Raw genomic sequence first — 27,366 nt, forward strand, 5'->3', positions numbered from 1 at the left:
TTTTATATTTAAGACCAAAAACTAACTCAACAATTGGGTCTTATATTAAGGACTGGAGGAGTATTAGTTGAGAAACAGACTAACTAATTACAGAATCTTAATTTTTCTGGGACAGAGTCAATCACCCCCAATCATACATAATGGCTAGCTTGAACACGAAGACTTACATAATGGAGTAGGACACAGTGGTTTAGTTGGAGAGGATTGATGAGAAAATATATAGAATGGCAAACCCACATCCATCACCTTGCATAAAGAAGAAAGAAATTGGACCCCAACAAGCATTAAAAAAGTAATCTTGATATTTTTGTAACGATTCCGGAAAACATAAAAAAAACAAAAGCCTAAACGACGAAAAGAATGCATATTTGGTGCCAATTCAGCTTATGCGGATCAACTTGCAACCCCACCAATAGGTACCCGTCGTTGCTTTCTGGAAAAAGAGATATTTCGTATACTAAAAGCACACTGCGTAGTGTGGTTGACAAAGAACGAAGAATCCAATGATAAGACCGAGAAGCAAAAGCAGATGCCAGAGAGCCACACACACACACACACACACACACACACACAGACTGGAAAGAAACCAAAACAAGGAAAGCAAACATATATAGGACAGTGCTGGGGATATCATACAACATCATAATCGTTGAAATAATGGCATCGTTACGAGATGGCAGTAGTGGAGAAACTGCTCTCGCAGTTGGGAGGGTGATAGGGGATGTTCTGGACCCTTTCACAACTTGTATTTCAATGAGGGTTGTGCTTGGGAACAGAGATATTAGTAATGGCTGTGAACTCAGGCCCTCCCATGTTGTTAATCGCCCTAGAGTTTCCGTCGGAGGAAATGACCTCAGGACCTTCTACACTCTGGTATTTATTTACGAACGCTGATCTTTTCTGTAATTAACATTGTCCCTTATCGATCAGCTAAGCTAATATTATCGGCATTAGCTTAATTCATTATTTTTGCTAATGATCTCAGATCCTGGTGGATGCTGATGCGCCTAGCCCCGTTAACCCTTTCCTGAGGGAGTACTTGCACTGGTCATTTTCTCTCTACCCTGCCCTCTTCTTCATAAGTAGAATACATATTGCAGAATTTGAAAATGCATTTTGCTGTATGTTTTCGATATATATTCTCAGAAAGGATATGTTCTGCTTTAGTCATGTCATCAAATTGTGCATAATTTTGATCTGCAATGAATATTCACTGACTCGTATTAATTAAATATTCGTTTTGAATTGACATTTGCAGGATGGTGACAGATATTCCTGCTACCACGGATGCAACTTTTGGTAAACATAAGATCTTTTATCATATGAGTATACATAGGCATAGATTTGACTAGTCATATATAGCGAGCTCGCAAACATGGGTTACGTATAGATGAAAGATTTAGAGATGAGTGATTTTAGTGCAGCATTATATTGAATGGTGATATATGTATATATACACATGTTTGTACAGGGAAGGAGGTAGTTTTCTACGAGAGCCCACAGCCATCGGCGGGGATTCACCGATTTGTAACGATGTTGTTCCGGCAGCTGGGAAGAGAAACAGTGTTTGCACCAGAATGGCGCCACAACTTTAACACCCGAGAGTTCGCTGAGACCTATAATCTTGGATCTCCTGTTGCTGCTGTTTACTTCAATTGTCAGCGAGAACGTGGTTGCGGTGGAAGGAGGACTAGCTAGCCATTATCATCCATACTAATTCACTCCTCCTAAAAGCTCATCAAACTAATGAATAATGACCTCTAGCGGAACCAGTTTTGATACTCATTATTTTGATAAGTACCTTAAACTCATCAGATCTAAACCGTTTATATCTGATTTAAACGGTTCAGATTTAAAATTTTTAATTAATTATTTTTAAATAGAAAAAACTATTTTTTAAAAGAATGACAGTTAACAAATCATCACTATTTTAGATTCTATACATATTAAAATAATTATTTTGAATAAATAAAAAAAAAGAAATCAAATTTAAGCCATCTAAATGAGATATAGATGGTTCAGATCTGATGAGCTTAGAATGTTCATCAAAAGGATGAGCACCGAAATTGATTCCAACTTTCTAGCTGGCTTCTCTATTTACTATACTTACAAGAAACCTATGTATCATTCTTATATATATATCTACTTGGTTAAACATTAGCATTTAAGGAAGCACGTATGGCTTGTACCAATAATTATGCACCATAGAGTTCAACATATGGTCCATAAATGCCATTTCTCTCTCATTTCTGCCTCATTATTATGTTGTTTCTATGCTTTTCCCGCTAACTTGAATCTGGATTAATCCAAGCTGAGGATACAATATGACCAGGCTCAGAAAATCATTAAGTTGTTAATTCCTGTTTTACTTTCCACACATTTTAACTAGTTTGATTATGCGAGAAAATCTAGGAAGAAAACCTATCCTTTTTCTAATATATCGAATCTTCGTACGTCAGCAATATATACTAATCACCTTCTGATCGGAGTTAAAGGCTCCAACAAGAAAAACTATGCCATAAAAGTGCTTCAGCGGAGAAATGAATCAAACAGCATCACTTATTTCAGGTATGGGGTCATCATAAAGGGCTTTGTTCAAAATTTACGAATCCTGTCCCTTGCATGAACTAAATTCCCTTTGAAGAGAAAATCAACTGGAAGTCAATTTTTAATTTGAAGATAGAGATGTCATCTTTGCGTGCCTTTGGGAGATAACTCACCAAAACTTTTATGTTGGTCCGTTAAGAGTTATCGGATTATCCTACGTACGTACTGGTGGTCAAACGGTAGAGGTAATCAACCAGTGATCTTTCAAGTTTGAACTCGTCTTCCTCTCACATGCATGTACCATAAACTAGCATTGAAAGTAAGAACATTGAAGCTATCAGTACTAATTATACAATCTATCTCTTGAATTATATTATTATTTCCTGAGATAATTAATATCTGCTGACATCAAGCACACATCTCCACGTCAATAGTTGTTTAATTTGTGTCGTCATAAAAATAATCAACTCATTATGCTCATCACAAAAAGTGAAATTTTATTAGAAAGTAACTGAATTCGAAACCAATACATACATACATACATATATATATATATATATATAGAGAGAGAGAGAGAGAGAGAGGGTAATACTCGCACAAAAATAATTGAACGTAGAATCGAAATGATGGAATGCGCGCGCACACACACACACATGATGTCGTCGATGAGTTCGAATTAAGTTATAATCAATCGATCAGCCATTTCCGAAACCCAGAAATAACTTCTATGCATGTTTTATTGCTAGGAGGAGAAGATGTAAAAGTTCAGGCCATCAACCTTTTTAGATGATCGGATTTCATGAACTATAAAAAAAAAAACAGATGAATTGATTCTATCATAACCTTTAAACCATATCCAGCTTGAAGGATTGTTAAAATCATACCATATAAAAAACAAGACAAAGAGGGAGAGAGAAAAGAGAAGGAAAAGGACATGCAGATGCCAACTTTTTAGGATAAGATAAGACGCACTACAGTGGGCACAAAAATAGCTTGCTACAAACTTGAGATTCATCTCCAGTATTGTCGTTTATGATCGATACACTCCCTCATTTAATTATATGCAGCGTACAGCATAAGAAAAAGCTTGAAAGGGACGATATTCGAGACGACGATAGATGGGCTCTCTGAGGTTTCATTCTCAAATTTATTATTATTTTTAAATGCAGTATAAACTAATAATGGAGTCGGTTAACTTATGATCATTTTGACATATGCCTAAGTAATGCGCCAGAAGATGAAAGGATGTTGAAAAATTGGACCACTGATTTTTTTCCCCCCCTTACTTTCTCACTTCTCTGCTGAATCAACTTGTTGTTTGTCGGCCGGATAGACCAACTTGTTATTTGTAACATGTATAGTGGGCGTGTCATTCAAATTCCAGTGTGCCCTTTTTTTAATTGGTTGCATGCATAATACATATTATATATTACGAATGAAAAGGACTCGTTGGGACCAAGTTGCATGCATCCGCGGAAGACATTGGGAGGCCGACACAGAAATTGCAGAATCCCTATTGAGAAATCATCTTTGAATAGCATCCTCAGTTAGTCTATCTGCTAGTTGATTCCTCCAATAGCAATGTACGTAAAGAAACGAGGAATCTGAAATTGTGGCGTGCGATTAAGAGATGGACAGCGACATGGTTGAGAATCATATTGTTAAAATGCGCAACATTGTGGCTTTTGCTTTACACTGGATTAAGACCGGCCAGAAACACTGGGCTTCCTCATATACGCATATGTACGCGGCTCTTCATAAGAATTACAAAAAGGGGGACGTATGCATCATTATGTTGAATTCTAGAACAGAGAAGATGGTTCGATGATTGAGATGTGCACCAAGACCTTAGAACATATATGTGGGTATATATCTGCAGAACCAGTACGGAGAGGATCCCATCTTTTCTCATTTTTCTTTCGGCCCAAAGGAGAAGATTCTTTCATCTTTTTTCTGGTTTCTGGCCAATAGGAGATGATTCCATCTTAATTGATTGTTTTGCTGTTAGGCATGAGTTACAGAGAATGGGAACAGAATATCGCAGCTGTGACTTGCTCCACAATCTATCAATCGCTCGATCAATCCGTACCATATCTATTTTGTTCTCTTCAAAAGTTCTCTTCATTTTAACTTTTCTGCTCATTTTTTAAAACAGCTTTTCTTCTGATCTATCTATTTTCTTCTGTGTATTGTTAAGATGTGACTCCCTCTTATCTGTTCATTGCAGCCGTAACTTCAATTCATCATAACACAAGTAATTAAGGATCTGTACAGATTTATTCCAGTTTTTGAATTTGTAATTTTGTCTTACTTTGAAAATAAGCATGTATGCTACGTTACAGTAACAAGCTAAGAATGGGAACAATTATTAATACACACGCTATATATTAATTACATGTATATCAATTAAACATCGGCTACTTTTTCTTTCTGCTTTTTTTTGTGTGCAAAGAGCTATTTTTTCTTTTAAAAAAATAATATAACTATGCAATATGAAAATAATAAGTTGTTCTTTTTCTTTCCCCAAAAGAATACCATTATTGTTTGTTATGCCTAAGTTTTGAAAATTGGTGGCGACTCGATGACGGGACGTACGCTATTGAATTGAAAGTAATTTTTTCTTTTTTATATTAACGATATTTTTTATAAAGAAGACCTATATATATGTGGAGTTGTTTGAGATTGCGGTCTAGCAAGTATTGTCCCTCTTGGAAAATATAGTCTGCTCCAACCGTTTTGCACATATGATAATTACACCGTTCACAGAAAGTATTTATCAAAAAAAAAAAATTCAAATCTCAACACACACATACCGAATATGATATTGGATATATCATCATGATATTCATGACATAAATTTTTTTTTTAAAAAAATTAATGTTGGGGAAATGAAGAATTTGTATGGGATGTATTTGGATTATTTGGATTGGAAAATTGAGTTTGGTTGTAACTGATTTATAAAATTAATTTATAATGTTGGTTTTTTTAGAAAAATATCCCAACACCCTTATATAATGCCAGAATCAATTATGAACCCAAAATCATGATTATCTCATAAGCTATCAAACACATCTATAGATGTCAAAACCACTATAACAAATTAACCCACAGGCATAGTTATCTCATAAGCTAATGTTTCTTTTAAATCATACTTTCTTGATAATTTATCCAAACACCGTGTTTTAATTAAATCAATATGCTCAAAATCATGTTTATAAATCAATAATTTATCAACTCCATCTTATTCTGCGCTAATCCAAACGCATTCAAGTTAAAGCATATGAAAACTACTTATGAGAAACGTTGTTTAGGGTATCATATTTGATTTGATCAAAATGTAAGTGTTTTTGATTGAATTTCTAGGAAACCATATATATATATATATATATATATATATAGTTTCGACATTAAAAAATGATTTTGAAGGGTATCCACGCAAACGATCATTCTTGGAGGAATGACAGAAGAGCTATTATACGGAAGAATGGTTGAAGTTGTTAACCAGATCAAAAAGTACATCATGCTACATTAATCTCGGCGAATTATATGCAGTTGCATCCAGAAACCTCCGTCTTTTAATTTCGAGTCATTAAACCCTCTGGAATGGATCTGATGTTTGGATGAGAAATTGGCTCAACTCATCACACCATATCTTCAATCAGCTTGACTAGATAGAGCGACGACCATTTCATTCACACACACACACACACACCAACCCCATATCTTAAGCATTTTAACACACACACACACACAAAGCAGCATCAAACTTACTACTTGAAGAGTATTTAATTATTTTTTGAAACTCTTAGAAATGCACGCAATGGCAAATGACATTTCTGTCAGCTTAAGCTGACCACATATATACTAAGTCAGATATCAGATATCTAATATGCGTTATATATATAAATATATCTATTGAAAGCTGCCGATGAAGCGGCCTCCACCTTACTACATATATAGTAGCATAAGAGAAAAGGAGATTAAAGGAGGAATAATTGTAAAATTTAAGTCAGTCTTCGTCCACCAGTGCCAGTCTCCCTCTGACAGTTGAAATAGAGGGCTGCAACGGGAGAGCCGAGATTGTAAAGTTGAGAAAATTGTCTGTTATTGAAGTTCAGGCGCCATGCCGGAGCATACACCGTCTCCCTCCCCAGCTGCTGATATAACACAAACACAATCCTGTGAATCCCCATCACTGGTCGCGGACTTTCGTACGGTATCACCTCTTGACCTACATAACCATTCATTTCTATCATCATCATCATCATCATTAAAGAAGGCGAATCAGTAAGTAATTAAAGATGAAGAGTGTAGAATTAGTTACGTACCGAAACTGGTGCCAGTAGTTGCCGGAATATCAGTCACTAACCTGAAGTCCATTTCCAGAGAGGGATACTTTCGTTAGCTATACTTATAAACCAAACACACGCATATATATATGTATGTATGTATGTATATATATCAGTCATCTATCTACCGGATACCAAAAGTTGGGAGAAACCCTTGACCTAAATCTGATCATAAAGCTATATTATACATATAAGGAGGGCATGTTTGAACCGAAGAAGAATAAAGAAGATCAACAGATCAGATAATCACCAGTGAAGATATCCATCTATCGGATACCAAAACTTGGGAGAAACCCTTGATCTAAATCTGATCATAAAGCTATATTATACGTATAAGGAGGGCATATGTTTGAACCGAAAAAGAATAAAGAAGATCAACAGATCAGATACTCACCAGTGAAGATATCCATCTATCGGATACCAAAACTTGGGAGAAACCCTTGATCTAAATCTGATCATAAAGCTATATTATACGTATAAGGAGGGCATATGTTTGAACCGAAGAAGAATAAAGAAGATCAACAGATCAGATAATCACCAATGAAGATATCCATCTATCGGATACCAAAACTTGGGGAGAAACCCTTGATCTAAATCTGATCATAAAGCTATATTTTACATATAAGGAGGGCATGCTTGAACAGAAGAAGAATAAAGAAGATCAACAGATCAGATACTCACCAATGAAGATATTCCCTCAAATTTGGGTCACTTGGGCTGGGGGCATCAACGTCTATCATGACCTGCAATTAGGTAGCGTCCAGGATAATCAACCAGAGTATACGCACAGAGAGAGGGAGAGAGAGAGAGAGACACACACACACGACAATACATATAATTATACTACCAGTTATAAGTTCGTTGATGAGATGTTGGGAGATATATAGATGATATATAGATAGACTTACTAGGGTGTAGAAGTTTCTGAGGTCGTGTCCACCAATAGTGACTCGTGGCTGGGCGACAACATGGGAGGGTCTGAGATCACAGCCATTGTAGATATCTCGATTAGCGTACGACACTCTCAGAGGAACCGAATTGTCGAAGGGATCTAACACATCCCCTATGATTCGTCCAAGAACAAGAGGGTCCCCACCTCCTCCGCCGCCTCCAGCTCCAGTTCCGCCTCTAGGCATTCTGTTTCTATACGCAAACTTCGACCACCCAAATCCTCACACAAATGCTCAACTTGTTTGCGTGGCCACCCCCTTATTTATACTCAGTAGTTCACACTGGGCTGAGAGGGAATTAATGAGATATTTTTATGGCAAAAGGTCCAGATTCGTGTGTTAATTACGGTTCTTAAAGATGCCATTTAATTTGCCTGCGTCTACATAGCACGAATTTCAAAGTAAGATCTACGTATCTCCGAGTCTTATGAATTCAATCATGGTTAATCTGAATATTCAGACCCGGTTTAAATATTAGCCGCTGGACCTGCTCCAAGTAGCTAGTGATCGTGCATGCGCCGCAGAAAATATAATTTCTTCAATATTTGAAATCCCCACAGACTTTTTCTCTGAAAAGTGAAAACATGTGATGTGGGTTCAGAATTTGTAAAGTTTGTAGAAACTTTATTCCTGTCTAACGTGGGACTTGAATATTTCTCATTTTTCCATAGCTAATTTTCAAATTCGAATGACCTCTAACATATTTTTCAGCCCTTTCTATTGGCATATGTTTAAATATTCCGCCCCCCCCCCCAAAAAAAAAAAGGTGTTCAGACTTTGTATGCAGCTGTGAAGATGCCACATGTATATAGGTTATATGCAATTAAATCAGTTATATAAATGGGCGTACGTGAATATTTAAGTAATTGATCAAGTAAAGTATGTAGGTTGTAGTTATAGTTATCTAGATATCCATAAAGTAAAGAAATCAACAAACGCTCTTATTATTGTGACATGATGTAAATGTGGCGGGTGTTTTTAATTAATTTGTAAAGGTACTTCCCGTGAGTAATGAGAGAATCAAATAAGACGTGGCCAAAAGATTTAGGAAATTTGCATGAACTCTGATCTTAAATACAGAATCTAATTTAAAGTATAAATTAACTATAAATTAAGTTTTATATTTAGGACAAGAGGTGATATAATGGATATCTATGTTGGCTCCTAATTAAGCAGGAAACTTTACATTGATGAAGTAATTTGAGGAGGTAAATGATCTATCTAATCTATTTTGACGTGTTATGAATGAAAAGGGCTGGCGGAAACGTGGCGAGGCGTGGGTGAAATGGGAATATAATTGCAGAATGTCAGTGGGAGAGGAGTACGAGTCAACAATGATGAAGGCAACATGGGAAGACAGGTCATGCGTAAAGCGCGTGGTTGCACTTGTTCATGAGGGATGCCTTTAATTTCTAAGAACCGCATTCTGGGATTGCCTTTGAATATATTCGGATCGGAACATGATACTGTCACCAGTTCTCAGCATAAAAATTAATTTAATTTTTAATTTAATTATAAATACAAGATATTCTAATTCACTTTATTCATCGTATTTATTTATTCTTTAAATAGTTTTTGCAGTAATTACATATACTAAAGATTTCATTAAATAGTGATTTTAACTAATACACATAATTAACAAAAGTATCATAGGGAAGATGACACTGATTTATTACGAATAACTAACTTAACAACTTTTTTAATCTATTTATAGTAATTAACTACTTTTTCCAATCCTCAATATAAGGTCTATTTTATAGTGTAAACTATAAAATAGATATTATATTTAGAATCAGAAGAGTAGTTTTTATATTAAAAACTGAAAGATACAGTATGATGTAGACGGAGATGAATGTACTTGAAAAAAAAAGAGACGGAGATGAATGTAGACGGAGATGGTGACGATGTGAAAGAAGAATATCTTTAAAATATATTTGTATGCTTGTTGCTGTGTTACGTTCGATGGGCGATGCCTTCATGGGCTGAGATTAAAAAATTTGAAAGTGACCCAGCGGTCGAGAATCAATTGTGCTGTGGCCTCTCCTCAGATGCATTGGCCTCACAGCCATGTTTGGGAGTCCATTTAGAATAATTTATAAATGGGTTTTTTTTACACATATATTTATAAATAATTTTAAATTCTGATCCAAATAGAGCCGTGGCCTAGTTATGTTCGTTTTAACACATCCATCACCAAATAAAGAGGTGTGTACATTGGATCTTCAATATAGCAGCTACTTAGCTAATTTGAGATAGATTTAAAAAATTAGTTAAATTAGTTATTTGTAATAAATATAAGTTGATTTTTTTAATCATGATTACTTTTAAATAAAACATTCTTAATATATGTAACTCACAGAAAGAAAGGATCATCAATTTAGAAGACAAATTAAAATGAATTAAGATGATGTTATATTAAAAGCTGAAGGTAATTAATATAATTAGGATATACGATGCTCCTTTATTTTATGAATCATAATAGTTAATTGGTCACTACTACTGCGGCTCCGCTTCCTCGTACGTTGCCGTTGCGTTTCCTAAGGCGCTCTGAGGCGTGCGGCAGAAGCTACTGCATTTTGCAGATCGCTACGTTCAACTAACTAAACGGCGCCGATTATGTTCAATGGAATTAAAAGCTGCTTTAATTTGTCAAACGGAACATGAATCATTATTCCGTAGTCGATCTGACAATTTTCAATCGCCAAATAGTATTACTTTCTATCATAAATATAAGAGCTAATTGACTAATGTGAGAAGATTAAAAAATAAAGTTAGTTATTTGTAATAAATAAATATTGTCTTTCCTAAAATATCTTTCATAATCAAGTGCATAAGTCAGAATTACTATTATTAGAAAGACTATCTTGAAAAAAAACCATAAATATAAAAGATAAAATAGATTGTGATTTGTATATTTAGGATCGAAATAAAAATTAAATAAGGCTTCATATCAAGGACGGGAGGCAGTATTAGAAATAAATTGATTGCATCAATTTAAGTAAATACGCCAATATGTAATTTATCACTATTAACCAAGCATGTATACATACATACGTACACACATAGGAGCTAAGTAAACCCTAGAGCCCTCCCCGTAAAATCAGTCTTCAGAAACCATCAACTTGTAGAAGAGGCCGTGGAACTTGTCCATTTCCTTAGGCGGTAAAGCCACCAGCACATTCACGCCGTGACCTTCTCCTTCAATGGGAGGAAACAAGAGTATGATATCCTTCCTGTGGTTTACCACTGGACAACTATACTTGGGCTTTCCCCATGGGTACTCCACTTCTGCAAAACCTAATTTCCACCACGATGACACCAGCACTTCCCCGTTCGGAAACCCACTGTACATCTCTCCCCAGTCAATCGCCGATCTCGCATACTCGTCCGTCATCCTCATCGCTCCCTCCCTCACCATATCTGCCAACTTCCCCAACGGCCATTCTTCCAGCTCTCTCACCCTCGCCGTCGCATACGCTGACAGCACCGCGTTCCCCGCGTATGATTTTGGCAGCGGAGGGTTCACCCTCCCCCGTATGTCCACCGCGTAGAGTATGGTCGACGACCGGTTAGGGTCGTCGCCTGCAGATAAGGCCTTGCACCTCCACACATGGGCGGTGATGACGTTGAAGCCGCTGATGCGAGCGGTGGGCGGGCTGCCCTCGGCGGATTTGGCCTTGTCCTTGAGGGAGGAGATGTCGTCGGAGGTGAGCCGGAAGATCTTGAAGTCGAGATCCTCGGAGGAGGCATGGAAGACGCCCGTGTGAGGGTCGGTGTCGGGGAGGCTGGTGCCGAGCTTGAGCAGTTCGGGGTGGGAGAAGGTGACTCGTGGAGGGGATCGAGCGGCTAGGAGGTGCCTGTCGTGGCAGGGAGTGACAGACAAGGGCTTGTTAGCGGCCAGGGCGGCGAGGTTGTCCAGGAAGGTCTTGAAGCTCAGGCCGTCGAAGGTGGTGTGGCTGGTGGAGAAGCCCATCGCAAAGCCGCCACACTTGAAGAATGTCACCTGCACTTAAAACCGCAACGCTAATTAACCATTTGAAAAAGCAGGGCGTTCAATAATATTTCATATGCTGTAGGAACCTGGACAACGCATAGAGGGTGGTCGCCTGGTTTGAGGTAATCCTTGTTCTGGTGAACCAACTGTGCAAAAGCTGGATTAGGATACGTCAAGTCTCCCATGTCGTCCAATTCGTAGTCACAAGAAGCCTCCACGAACCCAACTCCTGCGCCATTGCACTCTATCTCCAACCTACCTGCCTCACTGTTTATCTTCAATCTTCCTGCAAAGAAATCATAAGCCACCGTAGCATCGGCTAGTGCCTTCTTCAACCTGTCCGCCACAACGTCCGCCGGAAAATCCTTTCGACACGCAAAGAAGTGAACTGTTTCTACGTCGAAGTTTAAGACTCTGTCTATGTTTGATAAGAACAAGGATCTTTTCTGGGTTGGCTTTGATGGAAAAACCATCGACCTCTGCTGGATTTTCACGTTCAGATCTTGAAGCCGAGGCTGAGCTTCGTGCTGATGATGAAGCGACCCCATGATTTTTCCTTCTTTGAATTGGAAAATGACTAAACAATGCCTAGACTTTAGAGCTAGATTATTTGGCCTTGACCTTTGAGACAGAAAAGTGGGTGTGACCTTACTATTTATAGTTTTATAAGCTTCATTTGTTAGATCAGTGAATGGTTAACAATGCGCCACGAAATTCAAACCCCGGGGGTAGCTGGGGGTTATGGATAAGGTGATTAATTATAAGTGATTATGTTTGATTTTAATTTTGTGGCCACAATGCATCTAAACTAATTTATTTACTGTAGCAGGTATTTTAAGATGTTTTTGTAGATTTCTAGGTTGAGTACCTGAAAATTATTTCTCAAGTTAATGTACTCTGTAGGTCATGATCCGTGTGATAATGATGTGATAATCTCATAAGTCAGAAGCATTGGAAATTAAATCATAGGATTTTGAACAAGGCAAGAATATATTGCGTTTAGGAATGAAAATAATATTATTACTCTAATTTGAAGAAGATCTGTTTAATTATATGAATTTGAGAAGACTGGAATGTTAATCACAATAAGAAGTTTCACTGTAGATTTTCACAGAAGTTTCAGTCCATAGCTTTAAGTCTTCTTATTATTCAACAGAAGTCCATAATTGACAGAAGTGTGTCCACCACCTTTTCATGAGGCTGCTGGTTTAGTTAGCCGCCCGCTTGCCGTGCCATTTAAACAGGTAGGCTTAATGGGTCATGAAGACAGACCTTGTACGTATCTATATTTTTCAACTCTAACTAATATTCTTGTTGGCCAAAAAAAGAAAAAAAGCTCTTAATTCTTATTGGAATTTATTATGATACAGCTGCAACGGGCCCAGGATCCATATATATATATATATATATATATATATATCTCTGTGAGAAGATGACACCTCCAAGGAGGGTAACGACCTTGAATTCTGAAAAAACAAATATGACAGATCAAAATGCTCTAACTCGGTTAGAAATAATATATGGCGACTTTAAATTAAGCCCTGAAATCTCACATGAAGACATCTTGATGCGTGACATTTTTTTTTTTTAAATACTGGTAAAGAAGTAACTTTAAGTTAGTTCTTAATCATCACTTTAACATTTGAGACCTTTTTCCCATTACGCTCTATGTGCAAAATGGCACCAAAGTATTTTCATACAAAGTTACAAGCACACGTATCTCTTAGTAAACAGAAAGAAGGCGCTGCCATTAATTAGCTGGCATGAAAGGGAAGTTGTCGTGGGGCTATATATTTATGGGGTGACCGTCACGTCATGTCTCCGCTGAGCTTGAATTTGGCAGCATATTACCATTTTTAAAGTGGACCCACATTCACAATGCTTCATTAATGATCTTGTCTCTGCTGAGCTTGAATTTGGCAGCATATTACCCCTTTTATGGTGGACCCACATTCACAATGCTTCATTAATGATTTTGACGAAGCTAGCTGGGTGCAGGTTTGTTAACGTGTGAAAGAAACTTACCAGTTGAAACCTGGTCATGAGCTATAAGCCCACATTAGGCTTTCAAGATTGCATTGCCCTCTGGGTAAAATGTGAATCGAACCAGATTTTCAAGCTTTAATGTCAGCTGCTTGCCCATCAAATCGCCTCTTTAATATCAGAAACCAAATTCAAGTCAGGTTTGGCTCTGAATGGAAAGTGGCCCTTCCAGCATAAATTTTTCCATCTACTTAGCATTGTTTAAAGGATGAAAATGCCAAAAAAACCAAAAAATAAAAGACAGCCCGAATCAGAAATCAAGCTTGGAAACTTCAACAAGTTGATGCCCTGGATAACTATGTCTGCTCAGTATGGAAATGGCAACCTTGTATATACCGTATGTCGTTTATGCTCAGCTATCCGTGGCTGCGTATAGCTGGTCTAACTCTGTCCTCCACCAGAGGCCGACTATTGCAAGTTCAATACCACTATTTCAGATTATGTACAGACTCTAATAGGACATGGGATGAGAGCCAAGCACGGAATTTAACCTGTCATATAATCAATGTACTATGATGTGAACTAGGAGATTACATCCACTGGCAACGCCACCCCACAAACCAGCTGTATAAATGTTCGACTCCAACAAGAACAAAGTGTCAGAATGTCAGATGAATCATCACGTCACAGAAACCAATATTTGGATCAATACTCAGTATACTAAGTAAAGTGCAGACAGTAAGAACTTAATAATGTGCAATTAGTGCTTTTGCATGCTGGGTAAGCTCCGAACTTATCACTGAACCGGATTTCTAGTTAATAGAATAGAGTATATCTGTGCCAGGAGTGGTTTTATTGGATTAGCTAGCTCTGTGCCAACCACTGCAATTAAGTCGATAGCACAACCTCAATCACCTGTGGAAACAGATCGGACTTGTGATAATGCACAACTCCCGGGAGGTACAGTTCATTGTCTTCCACCATCTGATGGAAGAAGGTTTTGAATCATGCTGAATTCAGATATCATGCTGTTACGGTGAAGCCAACATCAAACTGATGTTTCTGCAAAAACGAAAAATTGGAGTTCATATGCAAGTTTCCTTCCGAGGATACAGAGGTGAGAGGTGGCCAGGTGATATTTCTAACATCTTCATAGGAAACAGTCTGGTTATACTACAAAAGACGACTTCAGGCAATCCCAGTGCAATCAGATCTGTACGAAAGTATTTCTTTCATGCACCTAAACCAAATATTTATGTGGGATGGTTGGTCCAATTTCGATGTAAAATGTTAAGTGGACTTCATACAGGAGTAACGTGATTATTAAGACACTTGACCAGCAAAAATGTCATCACTCTAATCAAACTTAAACCAGATGCCTACACCTGTCCAACATACAGATCAACAGAAGGAGTCGCCTCGTTCATGATGTTAAGGATCTTTGCAAATGACGAGAGTGGAAGGAAGATCGATTTTATTGCTTCCAGCACCAATCAAATATAGAATGATGGAGGTCTTCCAATTACATCGAACTTATTTAGAGAAAAATTGTCGCAGCATACTATCAAATTCAACTCATTATCATATAAACTGCAGCACAGTGATAAATTTTAACTAAATGATAGAATTCTTGAAACCCTATGCCTCTATGGCTATAACCATAGCTCCACAAGTCCTTATGAAAAACTAAAAGAAACTTCAATGCATCCGCCTCTAAAATATTTCAGTTAACGTCATAACTGCTTTTTGCAAAATCACTTTTAAGACCCTTTTGGTTCAGACACGAACATCATTTTAAACTCAACCATCACCATATTTATTTCATAGTTATCAGTTGGGTGTTGTCTTGGATAAATCCATTGAATATAAGGTGTTCAAATTTGTAATTTGCAAGTAAATTACACTGTTTATTCTTTTCATTCAATGATCATGGATTTATTAAGAACTAGGCTTCTCTTTAAGTATCAATGTACCTAAAGAGTAAAATTAGTACAAATCATTGGCAGAAAACCCGTTTTACTTAAATAACATAAAGCCACTGGTCAATAATCGACCTAAGTTCAAAAATGCCATGGGGAGTTAAATTCAAATCTGAACTTAAGAAGGCATCACTGATGCCGCATCAGCATATTAAAAAATTAAGCAAACCTACTATTTTCAAGTTTCATTCAACCACACTACGTCAGAGAGTAATAAACGAGCACATTAACTAAATGCATGCATATAAATCCAACCTTAGAGAATTTACCGATTACTAAACATCATTATCGAAAATCAAAACCTTTCATCAGTTCAACAGTCCGTGTTTCTATTTAAAAAGTGAACTTGGTGAAAGTAACCACAACGGAAATCAAAATAGATAAACTGCCTCATACAGCGGCATTTATCAATTAGTCAAAGAATGAACGGAACAAATCAAAACAAAAAGCCACCAACGAACAGTCTGACAATATCTGAGCACATGCTTGGTGACTATAGTTACAAACAATAGCCATTGGTTGATTACGTAGAAAAGAGAACCATAGAGAGCTACCCAAGGAATTAGTAGCCTCTTGTAGTACATCCTGTTGAGCCTCATTACAATACAAGATTGAAATGATGGCGCCGTCATAACCATTCCTTTTACATAACATGTGACCATGCGGTTAATTAAACACCATGAGATTTTTTTTTCCAAGTGTTTTCATATTCCTATTATTTTGCATTGTCACGAGCAAATGTCTTGGATGTCTCAGAAGAAGTATTCTTCATCAAAGTCATCAAAAAGCCAGAAAAGATATCTTAACAATAAAAACAAAAATTTAGAGTAGGGTGCGAATTCTTACTGCAAGAAAAAAGCTGACAATTGAATATATTGTGATGCTTCTCATAAGATGACAAGGAAGTTCAATATAATACCGCATGAGACAAAATGAACTCAAGTTCCTAATGAACTGACAATATACAGGCTTCTAAAGGAAATGTATTGTTTCTTATTGACATCTCATGTTTCACCACCAAAATAAAGATCCTATTTCTCACTTGACGGAATATGCCCCCTCTATACACTGTGCAGAGTATTAATAAAGCTAATAGTCTATTGAAGAATCCGCACCTTAATCGTGTGTCTTATTCAGTCTCGGCTTTAGGTACAGTCACCTTCAATGCAGCTTTTCTCTTTTCTTGAATTTGGTGGACAAATTCAGCAATTACTGCATGCAATTTTGGACTAGGCTTACGATGAGTTGGGATAGCATAACCTGCCCTTCTTACTGCACGAATCAAACACCTTTCACCTAATTGGTAATGACTGGGGCATGCAGGAGGAACTGTGGATCTCAGTACAGGCTTATTACATATAGAAGGTCCAGTTGGCAAACTGCAAAGAAAAAAATCCTTATCAGCAATGTTCTCTGCTCTAGAAATGGTATTTATCACAAATTAGGAAATCAAGTATGCATATTGGGAGCCTCATCCTGGGCACAAATTTCAGTACAGCCACCATATTGAACAAGATAGTCTCAAATTCTTAACCTCTATTTGAAATGGGCTCCCAAATAACGTTAAACTAGAACTCTAGAAGAGGCAGCATTTCACATTAGAATGATCAAGCAAATGATATTTACATGCTCACTTCCATGGACCACAATTAGCCCTGAAACTGAAATGTGCAGATACGTTGGTTTTCTGGTGACATCTACTGAAGGGCTAACATACCAATCTTAGAAAAATCACGACCCTTAAAGGGCAGCACTTGGACATTATCCAGAAAGTAGAGTTAAACTTATGCATCATAGCAAGAAATGTGGTTGTTTTTTACTTAATTAACTTGACCGTTTATTCCTAAATGAAAAGAATTGCCAAAAGATTTAATGCCTGAGAAGATGAAATTATGATAAGGATTTTGATGCAAAAACTACTTTAAAGCTCAGGCATGCTGATAGGAGGATTCAGCCAAGCCTCTGTATGCAACTCCAAGACAAACTACTTGACTTCATTTTACACAAAAGGCTTACTTTACAAACAATTGGATCCACCACTGCTGTTCGAGTTTATCTTGATTTGGTTTGAGAAGAAAGAATTGGGGCCATGCAGTGAGCCAAAAAAAAAAAAAGTTTCACAGACACCAAGTTTTCTTAATATATTGCGAGCTTGATAGTGTGCTTATTATTGGTACGAGCAACACTTTCTAGAGAAATGAGGGAAAAAGCATGACAACAGCACAAAGGTGATGCTGGTTCTCCACATAAGAAATGAAACTAAAAATTTTAATTAAAAAAATAACCAAACATGCTTCCAACGTAGAAATTAGGAAATATTAAGACCAGGAAACTGAGTCCCGACTGCCAAACGGCAAACTAAAAGCACGAAAATCCAATTCCTATGATCCTTATACGGCAAAATTGATAGTTGTAAAAATTTTCAAAGCAACAACCACCCTAGAAATCACAAGGCAGTTCCACAGTTGAACGCCTCATAAAGCGAAATTGTTGCTCAGAACACTAAATCCTCATGAAAATCATTCATCCCAACCTATCTATGCTTCTAATTCTAAACCTCATCGTGATGATTTCTCTTAAGTCTCTCCAAGCAAGCACAAGGCCATCCTCAAGAACAAAAGCCGTTAGACATATATCCTCCACGGCCTTACCTCATATTTTCCACAACCCCACATCTAATTTTAGAAAGGCATGATAATGGGAACAAAAGACCATAGCATATAGTAGAGTTTGAAAGAAATAACAAATTTCCTTATTTGGGTAGCCAGTTAATATTTGATAAAAGATGCAATGAACCAAATCACTACATCCCAACAACCCAAATAAAATCCTATTGGTTTCTCTGAGCAATCAAGCATGTTCAACTACCATTGTGGAATATTATTAATAAAAAGAAATGAAGAAGGAAAGAACGATTAGGGGAAGAGGGGCTTACTTCTTGGCCACGGCGTTGCATCCCCGATAGAGTTTCTGCTTCGAATCCGACAGTATATGGTTGTGACAATACCTAGTTAACGCCATGGGCCTCGACTTGCAGCCGCTAAAAGCGCAACGTGCGACATCTTGACCAACCCCACCATTGGAACCAATGATTGCCTTTTCATTGCCATTGCTGCAGCTTACATTCTCCCCAGACGGCATGACGCCTTCAGTGTGCCTGGCCTGATTGTTTTTGTGATCCTCCACAAAAGGGCTCATGCCGTAAGTCCAATAGTAGTCTTTGTACTTAACCTTGAGCTCCTCCATAAGCGACCAGTAGTGGGCTCTGTAGCAGCGGGCTAGTTGCTTGATTCGGCGGAGTCGGCGCCGGAGTACTTCCTCGCGCGTGAGATACTGCGAATTGGCCAAGACCGAATCTTGGTCGGCGCCATCGATGGTAATACTAGGGGGCAGTGCAGAGGAAGAACCCAGCTCGTCCATGACCGAGACGCCGGAAAATCAGCAGTGACAGAAAATAATTGACTGAATCGCCAACGAGCTCCTGGCGATTGTTTCTCGCCTTGAATCTTCCTATCTGCTCCAGAGGGAGAAAATCCGGAAAAATATGGGATTTTGTTTTAGTTAATAGTAATTACGAATAATTTCTTTCTTTTTGGATTTTTTTAAAGTCTGTTCTCTTGTTTTCTAGTACTATGTTCTCTGCCGATGGCTGGCTTATTAAAGTTTAAAAAGCCAGCAGGCAATTTACCAAAGGAGACGCCCTGAGATTACAGCCGCGCCTTTTTTTTTTTCCCCTTTTCTTTTCTCCCTTCCAACGGATCCTTTTAAAAAAAATTAAAAAAATGATATTAAAAGCTTTTAATTAATTTTATTATTTTTTATATTATTTATTCTCTTTATTAAAATTTTAAAATTCTATTTTTCTAATTTTTTAAATAAATCTTATTATTTTTTTTATTTTCCTCGTAGCAGACAATACCTTGAAAAAAGGAAGATTTTTCCCCAAGAATGTTTGCTGCGCCTTGGTCCATATTTAAAAAATCATAACAAATCTTTAAACTGATTTTTAGCTTCGAATCTTGCCTGCTTGGCAAATGGTGCAACCAATTAATTTTTTTAAGTTTTAGAAAGTTTTTCTTGCATATTTATCACGTATAATATAAAGTTACTTAAAATAAACTATATATTTGATTAAAAAAATTACTCTTTATTGGGTATTTGTTAGATTTATTTTTCCTAGTGGGTGTTTCTTTTTTTTTTCAGGAAAAATTACAGCGTTAATAGTAAATAACGTAACAGGTAACACTCATTCAACATATGTTTAAATTAGTAGTTCCGCCTAGATAAAATTAAAATCAATTAGATTACAAATTAAATATAGATATCACGAGAATGTTATAAGTTTAATAATTTTTTATTATTTTGATAATAAATAGATTTCATTCCATCTTTTTATTTAAATTTTTTTAATGTTCTGTGATAATGTTCATGTTGTTTAATCACCATATTCGTCAGTCATAATTAATAGATTATGGACAACTAATTAATCTTGGCTAAAAAAAATGAACAGCCAATTAATACTTGTAATTAACAAAACAGCCAGGATCTAATAAAAAATTACAAAAAAATTAACTAAAAATCAAGTAAAACTATAACAACCGATCAATACATTTTTTTTATGATTCTCTAATCAAAAACAATTTTCTTGGAAAAAATTAAAAATACTTTTGAAATTTTAAAGTTTTTGATTATAATTTTTTTAAAAAGTAACCAGAAATCCAGAATCTCAATAATTGATTCCCAGTGCGTCGGCCCCTCCGGCCCTTCATGCGGAATGCACGGCCACAACGAGCTGTTCTTTTCTTTTCTTTTGTCAAAGCGACAACAAGTATTTTGTAACCCAAAAAAAAAAAAAAAAAAGTAATGACGGTATTCTAGTTATTTATATTTAAAAAAAAGGTAAAAAATCCTTATTTAAAATTTTAATTAACTAAAAAGATCCTGAAATTGTGCAAGTACAAATATGATCGTGAAAATCAAGTTTTTCTGACTAATTAAAATTTCAAATAGGGATTTTTACTAATTTTTCTTATATTTTATGGGTAGCTTGGCAAACAAGATATATTCACATGAAATTTCAACACATGCACACACAAACCGTTCACATTTACCATAAGCAGCATAATTTATACGATTAAAAAAATAAATGCTCCATCCAGTGCTAAATATAAAACATTTCTAGTTGCCTCACCTGTATTAAAAAAAATTAAATCACTGAAAATGATCTAAAAATGAACAGCGTTCTAAATTTATCTCTGCTGGACTGAGGATGCCTTATGGGTAGCCTTTTTCATTGGGTAAATAAAAAAAAAAACAGTCAAGTATGAGAATAAATCAGCATTAATTCCCCTGGAAGGATTGGAGAACAAGAAAGCCAATTAAATAAGAAATTAATCCCTATTAATTTTCTTATTGTTAATGGAGGGCCAAGCAAAGAATCATCATTTCATAATAAATGAAACAGATAATACTTTCTTATACAGTGGTCACCTTAACCTTATAAATAGAATATACCTCCCCCACCTGTTCTTTATTCTTGCTATTTTCTGGCTTCCCCCTCTAGTTGCTGTGCCACCCTCATTTAACCTATAGTAATCTGAACTCTATGTAAATATCAGTTATTTGATTTGCAGAGTTTGGAAACTTGAGCTGATTCGAAATTGAACTCGTGCTGGTACACTTTCTAAGTTTCTATTATTCTTGTCTGTTTACTGAAAGTTTCTTTCTAAAATAATAATCTTTTTAAAATATCTTTATTGATTACATGTATTAAAATTTTTTTATTTTATTATCTAAGGATAATAATTATTAAAAAGGATACTTTGAGAAGATCAATTCATATTTGTTATAAAAAAAATAATTTTACTTAATTTTTTAATCTACTTAAATTAATTAAATAGTTTTTATATTTAAGATTATCGACAAATGAAAGTATCATGTGAAATAGATTTTAAAGAAAAATATCTTTGTGGTGATCAGACAAATGGAACCTAAAATTTGACCCCATTGACTCTACTTGTTTTTCTGTTTTATTTAAAAGAAGAATCGAAACAAGTTTGGCCTGCGATGGTAAGGACTAATGAACGTTGATGATCTTTAGATTTTCCTTTTTATATAATTAAAAAAACAAGGAATTTTCTGCGGTGCAAGAAGGAAAAATCTGAGGAGCACGTTGGTGGGGCCGGAAGTTCTTGAACAAAGACAAGAGGGGAAAATCTTGCAGCGCAGCTTGGGTAAGCTCAAGCGGAAACCCTAGGCGGGAAGAAATCAGGGGCCGAAAGTCTCCTACCCCTAATCATCATCACCCAACAGGTAAATTTCTTTACAATCTGGATCAAATTTTTCGGGCTTGTAACGCTGGATGACGATATATTCAATTGTTCGATTGCTACATTCGTGGACATCGATTTTCACTCGATGTACTGATCTATGTGGAACTAAGACTAATTGATTTACTAGTTTATTCCTTTCTGGTAGATTTCTTTCAATATCTTAATTTTGACCCATTGGAAACTGGTTCTGGTCATTCTGTTTCATTTTCTTTTCTTGATTTGTTTGAGCACCGTTTATAGTTCCCGAGAATATGTATCTAAGATTTCTGGTTGGATTAATCCTGTCTTACCTGAACTGATGTAAGGCCCTGGACAACTTTTAATGACTAAAAAGTGGAGGCCAGGTTTTGCTGCAAAAAATTTACAATTATTGCTAACTCACACAGAGAAAGGTTAAATGAGGCTGGAAAGGGTTACACAAAATGCAACTTGGACACTTTTCAAATTTCGTTCTTTGCTACTGGATTTGCTGTAATTGATTTTTACGTCTGCATTGAAATATTCAATTAAAAGGTCCACTTATGAATTTTCTATGCGTGCATCCTGATTTAGTTTAGAAAAACTCAGCCTTGAAATTCCCACGTTGATACATGAATAAAATTTCTTGTCATAGATTTGACATTTTATTCTTTCCAGTACCGTACCAAATTATGCTCACTCATAACCCGCTGGTACGGCTGATATTCCTCAACTATTGAACCAAATCACCAAGGTTTAAAATATCCCCATTAACTTCATATATAAAATATATGTAAAAAGTGAAAGAGAAGAATAATTTGTTTACGCAAGCTTTCAAATCCTGGCTTTCCGTCGAGTCTATCATCATTAAAAGATCTGTATCAGGTCTTTCATTCATCATTTTAAGCAACCAATTTACTAGTATTTGATTTTCCCTTCCTTCATTGCATGCTATGCGTTTGTAGCAGAAACAGATGTACATAATGGTCCTTCTTTACTGTAACGGTGTTATCTGATGAGTGAATGAATTAAAATATTTGTGATTTTGACTGGCTTTTACATGTTTATTGATTCATGTTTCCTAAAGTTGCTGACATGCTTTCTTGTGGTAATGGTTGTAGGTTAGTCTTCCATTTTACCTACAATGGCTGACAGTAATGAATCAGACAAGAACATTGAGATATGGAAGATCAAGAAATTGATTAAAGCATTGGAAGCTGCAAGAGGTAATGGCACCAGCATGATTTCTTTAATAATGCCTCCTCGTGATCAAATATCCAGAGTCACCAAGATGTTGGGAGATGAATTTGGAACTGCTTCAAACATCAAAAGCAGGGTGAATCGACAGTCAGTATTGGGAGCCATTACTTCAGCGCAACAGAGGTTGAAGTTATATAACAAGGTTCCTCCAAATGGATTGGTTCTTTATACTGGAACTGTTGTCACTGAAGATGGCAAAGAAAAAAAGGTGACCATCGATTTTGAACCTTTCAGGCCTATTAATGCGTCCCTTTACCTTTGTGATAACAAGTTTCACACTGAAGCTTTAAATGAGCTTTTAGAATCTGATGACAAATTTGGTTTCATTGTAATGGATGGAAATGGTACCCTTTTTGGGACATTAAGTGGAAATACTCGTGAGGTGCTTCATAAATTTACCGTTGACCTACCAAAGAAACATGGTAGAGGAGGACAGTCTGCCTTGCGTTTTGCTCGTCTTCGAATGGAAAAACGACACAACTATGTTAGAAAGACTGCAGAACTTGCCACACAGTTTTTCATTAATCCTGCCACTAGTCAGCCTAATGTTGCTGGACTTATACTTGCAGGTTCTGCTGACTTCAAGACTGAGCTGAGCCAGTCAGATATGTTTGACCCTCGTCTAGCGGCAAAAATATTGAATGTGGTTGATGTTTCATATGGTGGGGAAAATGGTTTTAATCAAGCTATTGAGTTATCTGCCGAGATTTTGTCAAATGTGAAGTTCATACAAGAAAAAAAGTTGATAGGGAAATACTTTGAAGAGATCAGCCAGGATACTGGTAAATATGTCTTTGGGGTTGATGACACATTGAAGGCTCTGGAGATGGGTGCCATTGAGACGCTTATAGTATGGGAAAGTTTGGATATCAATAGGTATGTGCTGAAAAATACTAATACTGGTGAGACTGTCGTAAAGCACTTAAACAAGGATCAAGAGGCTGATGAAACCAATTTCCGGGATTCAGCCACCTCTGCGGAGTTGGAGACGCAGGACAAGATGCCTTTGCTGGAGTGGTTTGCCAATGAGTACAGGCGATATGGTTGCTCGCTGGAGTTTGTGACCAATAAATCTCAAGAAGGATCACAGTTTTGCAGAGGGTTTGGTGGCATCGGAGGTATCCTTCGCTACCAGCTTGATCTCAGATCATTTGATGAGTTCTCTGATGACGGAGAAGTGTATGAGGATTCTGATTAAGCGTCTCCCTCGTAGAGCCTTCCTTCACTTGGTTATGGATAATTGGACGGGGCGTCGTTGCTCTTATGGCGGAACATTACCTTCCATCGCTTGGATTGTATGGCTAAGATGTAGTTATTTTGCGTTTCATCCCTAAAAATGTGCAAGTCATTTTGGATATCCTCTGCTTCAAACGTTTGTTTTGATTTTCGTTTTTTCTTTTTCTTGGGTTTGTCAGTCAATGTAATATGGCAACTAAATCGTGATGTCGGTTGATTCCTCAAGGAAAAAAGAACTGTCGAGTCGTGGCCCAAATTACAGACAACAAGTGCTTCTGCTGCCATATGATATCTAAATGGCGGCGGCAATGTAGCATTTAAACTTTATCTGGTTTAGAAGAATTATATGTCTTTAGTTGCTTGAAATCCATCTGTCTCCTGTTTCTCCCCAGAGCCCATTTCCAAATGGAACCGTGCTGCGAAAAGGATTGGCCTCACGCGAAGGGACAGATAGATGAAGGCGGAACAATGGGAAGTTGGGATTGATATGTTAGGTGGATAATATAGGAGAGACTATGATTTATTGAAATAAATCTAGTAATTTCATATTCGTTACTTAGTTTATGTGGCTTTTTTTAACATAGAATTTTATTATGTAAAACAGTTATTTATTTATAAATGACCTTTTTTCAGAGGTGAAAATACAATTTCTGTGATGATATTCGCTAGAGCCTGTCACCAATCACCACTTCAAAGACGTGGGATTGGCCTCCTTTTGTTTTCGGACTTCCATTTTAGAGCCCGACACATCGCTTCCTCTGCGTTTCACAAGAGCCTCCAAACGATTGCCGTTTATCCACATCGGAGGCGCGGCGGAGGATAATAGCATCGAAGAGAAGCTGAACCCCAACTTCCCAATTTCCTCGTGTGGAAGAAAGTGAGCTTGAACTATCGCACATACATGGGGGCCAGTAATGACCCGACCCAAGACGGACTGGACGAGCAGCAGAAGCGGTCGGAGATCTACACCTACGAAGCACCATGGCACATTTACGCCATGAACTGGAGCGTCCGTCGCGACAAGAAGTACCGCTTGGCCATAGCCAGCTTGTTGGAGCAGTACCCAAACAGGGTTGAAATTGTTCAGCTTGACGACTCTAGCGGCGAGATTCGATCCGACCCTAGCCTCTCCTTCGAGCACCCATACCCTCCCACCAAGGCCATCTTCATTCCTGATAAGGAGTGCCAGAGGCCGGACCTCCTCGCCACTTCTAGCGATTTTCTCCGAATCTGGCGCATATCGGACCCGGAAGAGAACCCGACCCCTCGGGTGGAGCTCAAGAGCTTCCTTAATGGGAACAAGAACAGCGAGTACTGTGGCCCTCTCACCTCTTTCGATTGGAACGAGGTGGAGCCTAAGCGAATCGGCACTTCTAGCATTGACACCACCTGCACTATCTGGGATATTGAGAAGGAGACGGTGGATACGCAGCTTATCGCTCACGACAAGGAGGTTTACGACATCGCCTGGGGTGGTGTGGGTGTCTTTGCCTCCGTCTCCGCCGATGGCTCCGTTAGGGTTTTCGACTTGCGGGACAAAGAGCATTCGACTATCATCTATGAGAGCTCAGAGCCTGATACCCCCTTGGTTCGACTCGGCTGGAACAAGCAGGACCCAAGGTACATGGCCACAATTATCATGGACAGTGCCAAGGTCGTCGTCCTAGACATTCGTTTTCCGACTCTTCCTGTGGTTGAATTGCAGAGGCATCAAGCTAGTGTGAATGCCATTGCTTGGGCTCCTCACAGTTCTTGCCATATCTGCACTGCAGGGGATGACTCTCAGGCTCTGATATGGGATCTTTCCTCAATGGGCCAGCCACTGGAAGGCGGATTGGATCCTATTCTTGCATACACCGCTGGGGCGGAGATTGAGCAGCTTCAATGGTCTTCATCTCAGCCGGACTGGGTTGCGATTGCTTTCTCCTCCAAGCTTCAGATTCTAAGGGTATAAAGGATTGGTATTTTCATTCACCTAATTGTTACATAGTTTTGGCTTCTGCCACTGAAGATGCATGGAAGATTTCAGGTCTATAGTTTTATTTTCTCTTGTGAACATGCTTCAACCCAATTTGGATGATATTGATGACGCATTGTCCCCCCGTTCTGCCAATTGTGGGGAGCATGAATCATGTCCATTATCATTTTGTTGAAAGTTGAACCAAACCCCCGCCCCGCCAAAAAAAAAACTCATGTTCGGATTTTCGATCATTTTTTTTTTGTCCTTCTTGTTTCAGTAGATACGTGACACAAACGGGATAAGAGTCTTCAGTTCGAGTTTTGTGCCAGGGCCTTCAGGGCTACCGGCCATCCTTGCTTGTTTTACCGATTAAACCTTGAACGGCTAACTCGAGAGAATTAATGGCTTTAGAAATGAAATAATTCAAGCACAATCACATGCCTGGATCTAACCTGGTTCAATTTTTAAGTGTGACGAAACAGTTGAGTAAACAATCTGGTACAAAGCCAATGACACATTGTCTTCTTGCGCATAGATATCCTTGTATTGAAAGTAACAGAGAATGTGACACGGAGGAAATGTGATGTTAATGAAATCCACATCTTATATATTCACTTTACTCTTTTCTATTTCTCGTCAAATGCATCATTCCAACTATAATTTTTAGCCTTTTACTCCCAACCACTTGCCTTAATTTCCGGTTAGGCTGACAATCAATCATGCTACCGGCAAGTGCAACTCCCTCGTAATGGCAAATAATTGACTAGAAACCGTACTAATAGAAGCAAGGTAATCTATTGTTCTCCACGCAATTTTTT

The 27,366-nt window shown here is 37.5% G+C and overlaps 6 protein-coding genes and 1 long non-coding RNA gene across 12 annotated transcripts; 3 read left to right on the forward strand and 4 right to left on the reverse strand.

Moving 5' to 3' along the window:
- Positions 1 to 657: 657 nt before the first annotated feature.
- LOC114736512 (protein FLOWERING LOCUS T-like) lies at positions 658 to 1,698 on the forward strand. The gene is made up of 4 exons (XM_028924360.1): positions 658 to 873; positions 986 to 1,047; positions 1,259 to 1,299; positions 1,472 to 1,698. Exons 1-4 carry the CDS (start codon positions 658 to 660, stop codon positions 1,696 to 1,698), a joined length of 546 nt encoding a protein of 181 aa, XP_028780193.1.
- Positions 1,699 to 6,551: 4,853 nt separating this feature from the next.
- LOC114736513 (protein RICE FLOWERING LOCUS T 1-like) lies at positions 6,552 to 8,032 on the reverse strand. The gene is made up of 4 exons (XM_028924361.1): positions 7,805 to 8,032; positions 7,578 to 7,639; positions 6,876 to 6,916; positions 6,552 to 6,778 (listed from the first exon to the last, which is right to left on the reverse strand). Exons 1-4 carry the CDS (start codon positions 8,030 to 8,032, stop codon positions 6,552 to 6,554), a joined length of 558 nt encoding a protein of 185 aa, XP_028780194.1.
- A 1,774-nt stretch (positions 8,033 to 9,806) lies between these two features.
- LOC114736473 (uncharacterized) lies at positions 9,807 to 23,333 on the reverse strand. The gene is made up of 3 exons (XR_003739351.1): positions 23,261 to 23,333; positions 22,217 to 22,229; positions 9,807 to 9,819 (listed from the first exon to the last, which is right to left on the reverse strand). It is a non-coding gene; the product is annotated as an uncharacterized LOC114736473 (long non-coding RNA).
- Positions 10,816 to 25,285, reverse strand: LOC114736468 (omega-hydroxypalmitate O-feruloyl transferase). Its single transcript, XM_028924308.1, has 3 exons — positions 25,275 to 25,285; positions 11,927 to 12,396; positions 10,816 to 11,849 (listed from the first exon to the last, which is right to left on the reverse strand). Exons 2-3 carry the CDS (start codon positions 12,386 to 12,388, stop codon positions 10,947 to 10,949), a joined length of 1,365 nt encoding a protein of 454 aa, XP_028780141.1. The 5' UTR covers positions 12,389 to 12,396; positions 25,275 to 25,285; the 3' UTR covers positions 10,816 to 10,946.
- LOC114736471 (INO80 complex subunit D) lies at positions 13,883 to 19,353 on the reverse strand. 4 transcript variants are annotated; one of them, XR_003739350.1, is made up of 4 exons: positions 18,738 to 19,353; positions 16,918 to 17,181; positions 14,739 to 14,885; positions 13,883 to 14,447 (listed from the first exon to the last, which is right to left on the reverse strand). XR_003739350.1 is itself a non-coding variant. In XM_028924315.1 (3 exons), exons 1-2 carry the CDS (start codon positions 19,220 to 19,222, stop codon positions 16,932 to 16,934), a joined length of 735 nt encoding a protein of 244 aa, XP_028780148.1. In that variant the 5' UTR covers positions 19,223 to 19,353; the 3' UTR covers positions 13,883 to 14,447; positions 16,918 to 16,931. The 4 variants fall into 4 exon arrangements, 3 of the variants coding, with proteins under 3 accessions (XP_028780148.1, XP_028780147.1, XP_028780146.1); XM_028924315.1 differs by lacking the exon at positions 14,739 to 14,885; XM_028924314.1 differs by having other exon boundaries at positions 13,883 to 14,885.
- LOC114736469 (eukaryotic peptide chain release factor subunit 1-3) lies at positions 21,962 to 24,814 on the forward strand. 3 transcript variants are annotated; one of them, XM_028924311.1, is made up of 3 exons: positions 21,964 to 22,114; positions 23,214 to 24,138; positions 24,250 to 24,814. In XM_028924311.1, the coding sequence occupies exons 2-3, from the start codon at positions 23,237 to 23,239 to the stop codon at positions 24,548 to 24,550; spliced, it is 1,203 nt and encodes a 400-aa protein (XP_028780144.1). In that variant the 5' UTR covers positions 21,964 to 22,114; positions 23,214 to 23,236; the 3' UTR covers positions 24,551 to 24,814. The 3 variants fall into 3 exon arrangements, with proteins under 3 accessions (XP_028780143.1, XP_028780144.1, XP_028780142.1); XM_028924310.1 differs by having other exon boundaries at positions 21,962 to 22,114; positions 23,219 to 24,814; XM_028924309.1 differs by having other exon boundaries at positions 23,214 to 24,814.
- Positions 25,043 to 26,799, forward strand: LOC114736470 (WD repeat-containing protein LWD1). Its single transcript, XM_028924312.1, has one exon. It carries the CDS (start codon positions 25,490 to 25,492, stop codon positions 26,540 to 26,542), a length of 1,053 nt encoding a protein of 350 aa, XP_028780145.1. The 5' UTR covers positions 25,043 to 25,489; the 3' UTR covers positions 26,543 to 26,799.
- The last annotated feature ends 567 nt before the right edge of the window (positions 26,800 to 27,366 follow it).

Source organism: Neltuma alba, unplaced genomic scaffold (genome assembly GCF_004799145.2).
Source record: "Neltuma alba isolate B1F8T4 unplaced genomic scaffold, ASM479914v2 tig00013341_pilon, whole genome shotgun sequence".
NCBI lineage: Eukaryota > Viridiplantae > Streptophyta > Magnoliopsida > Fabales > Fabaceae > Neltuma > Neltuma alba.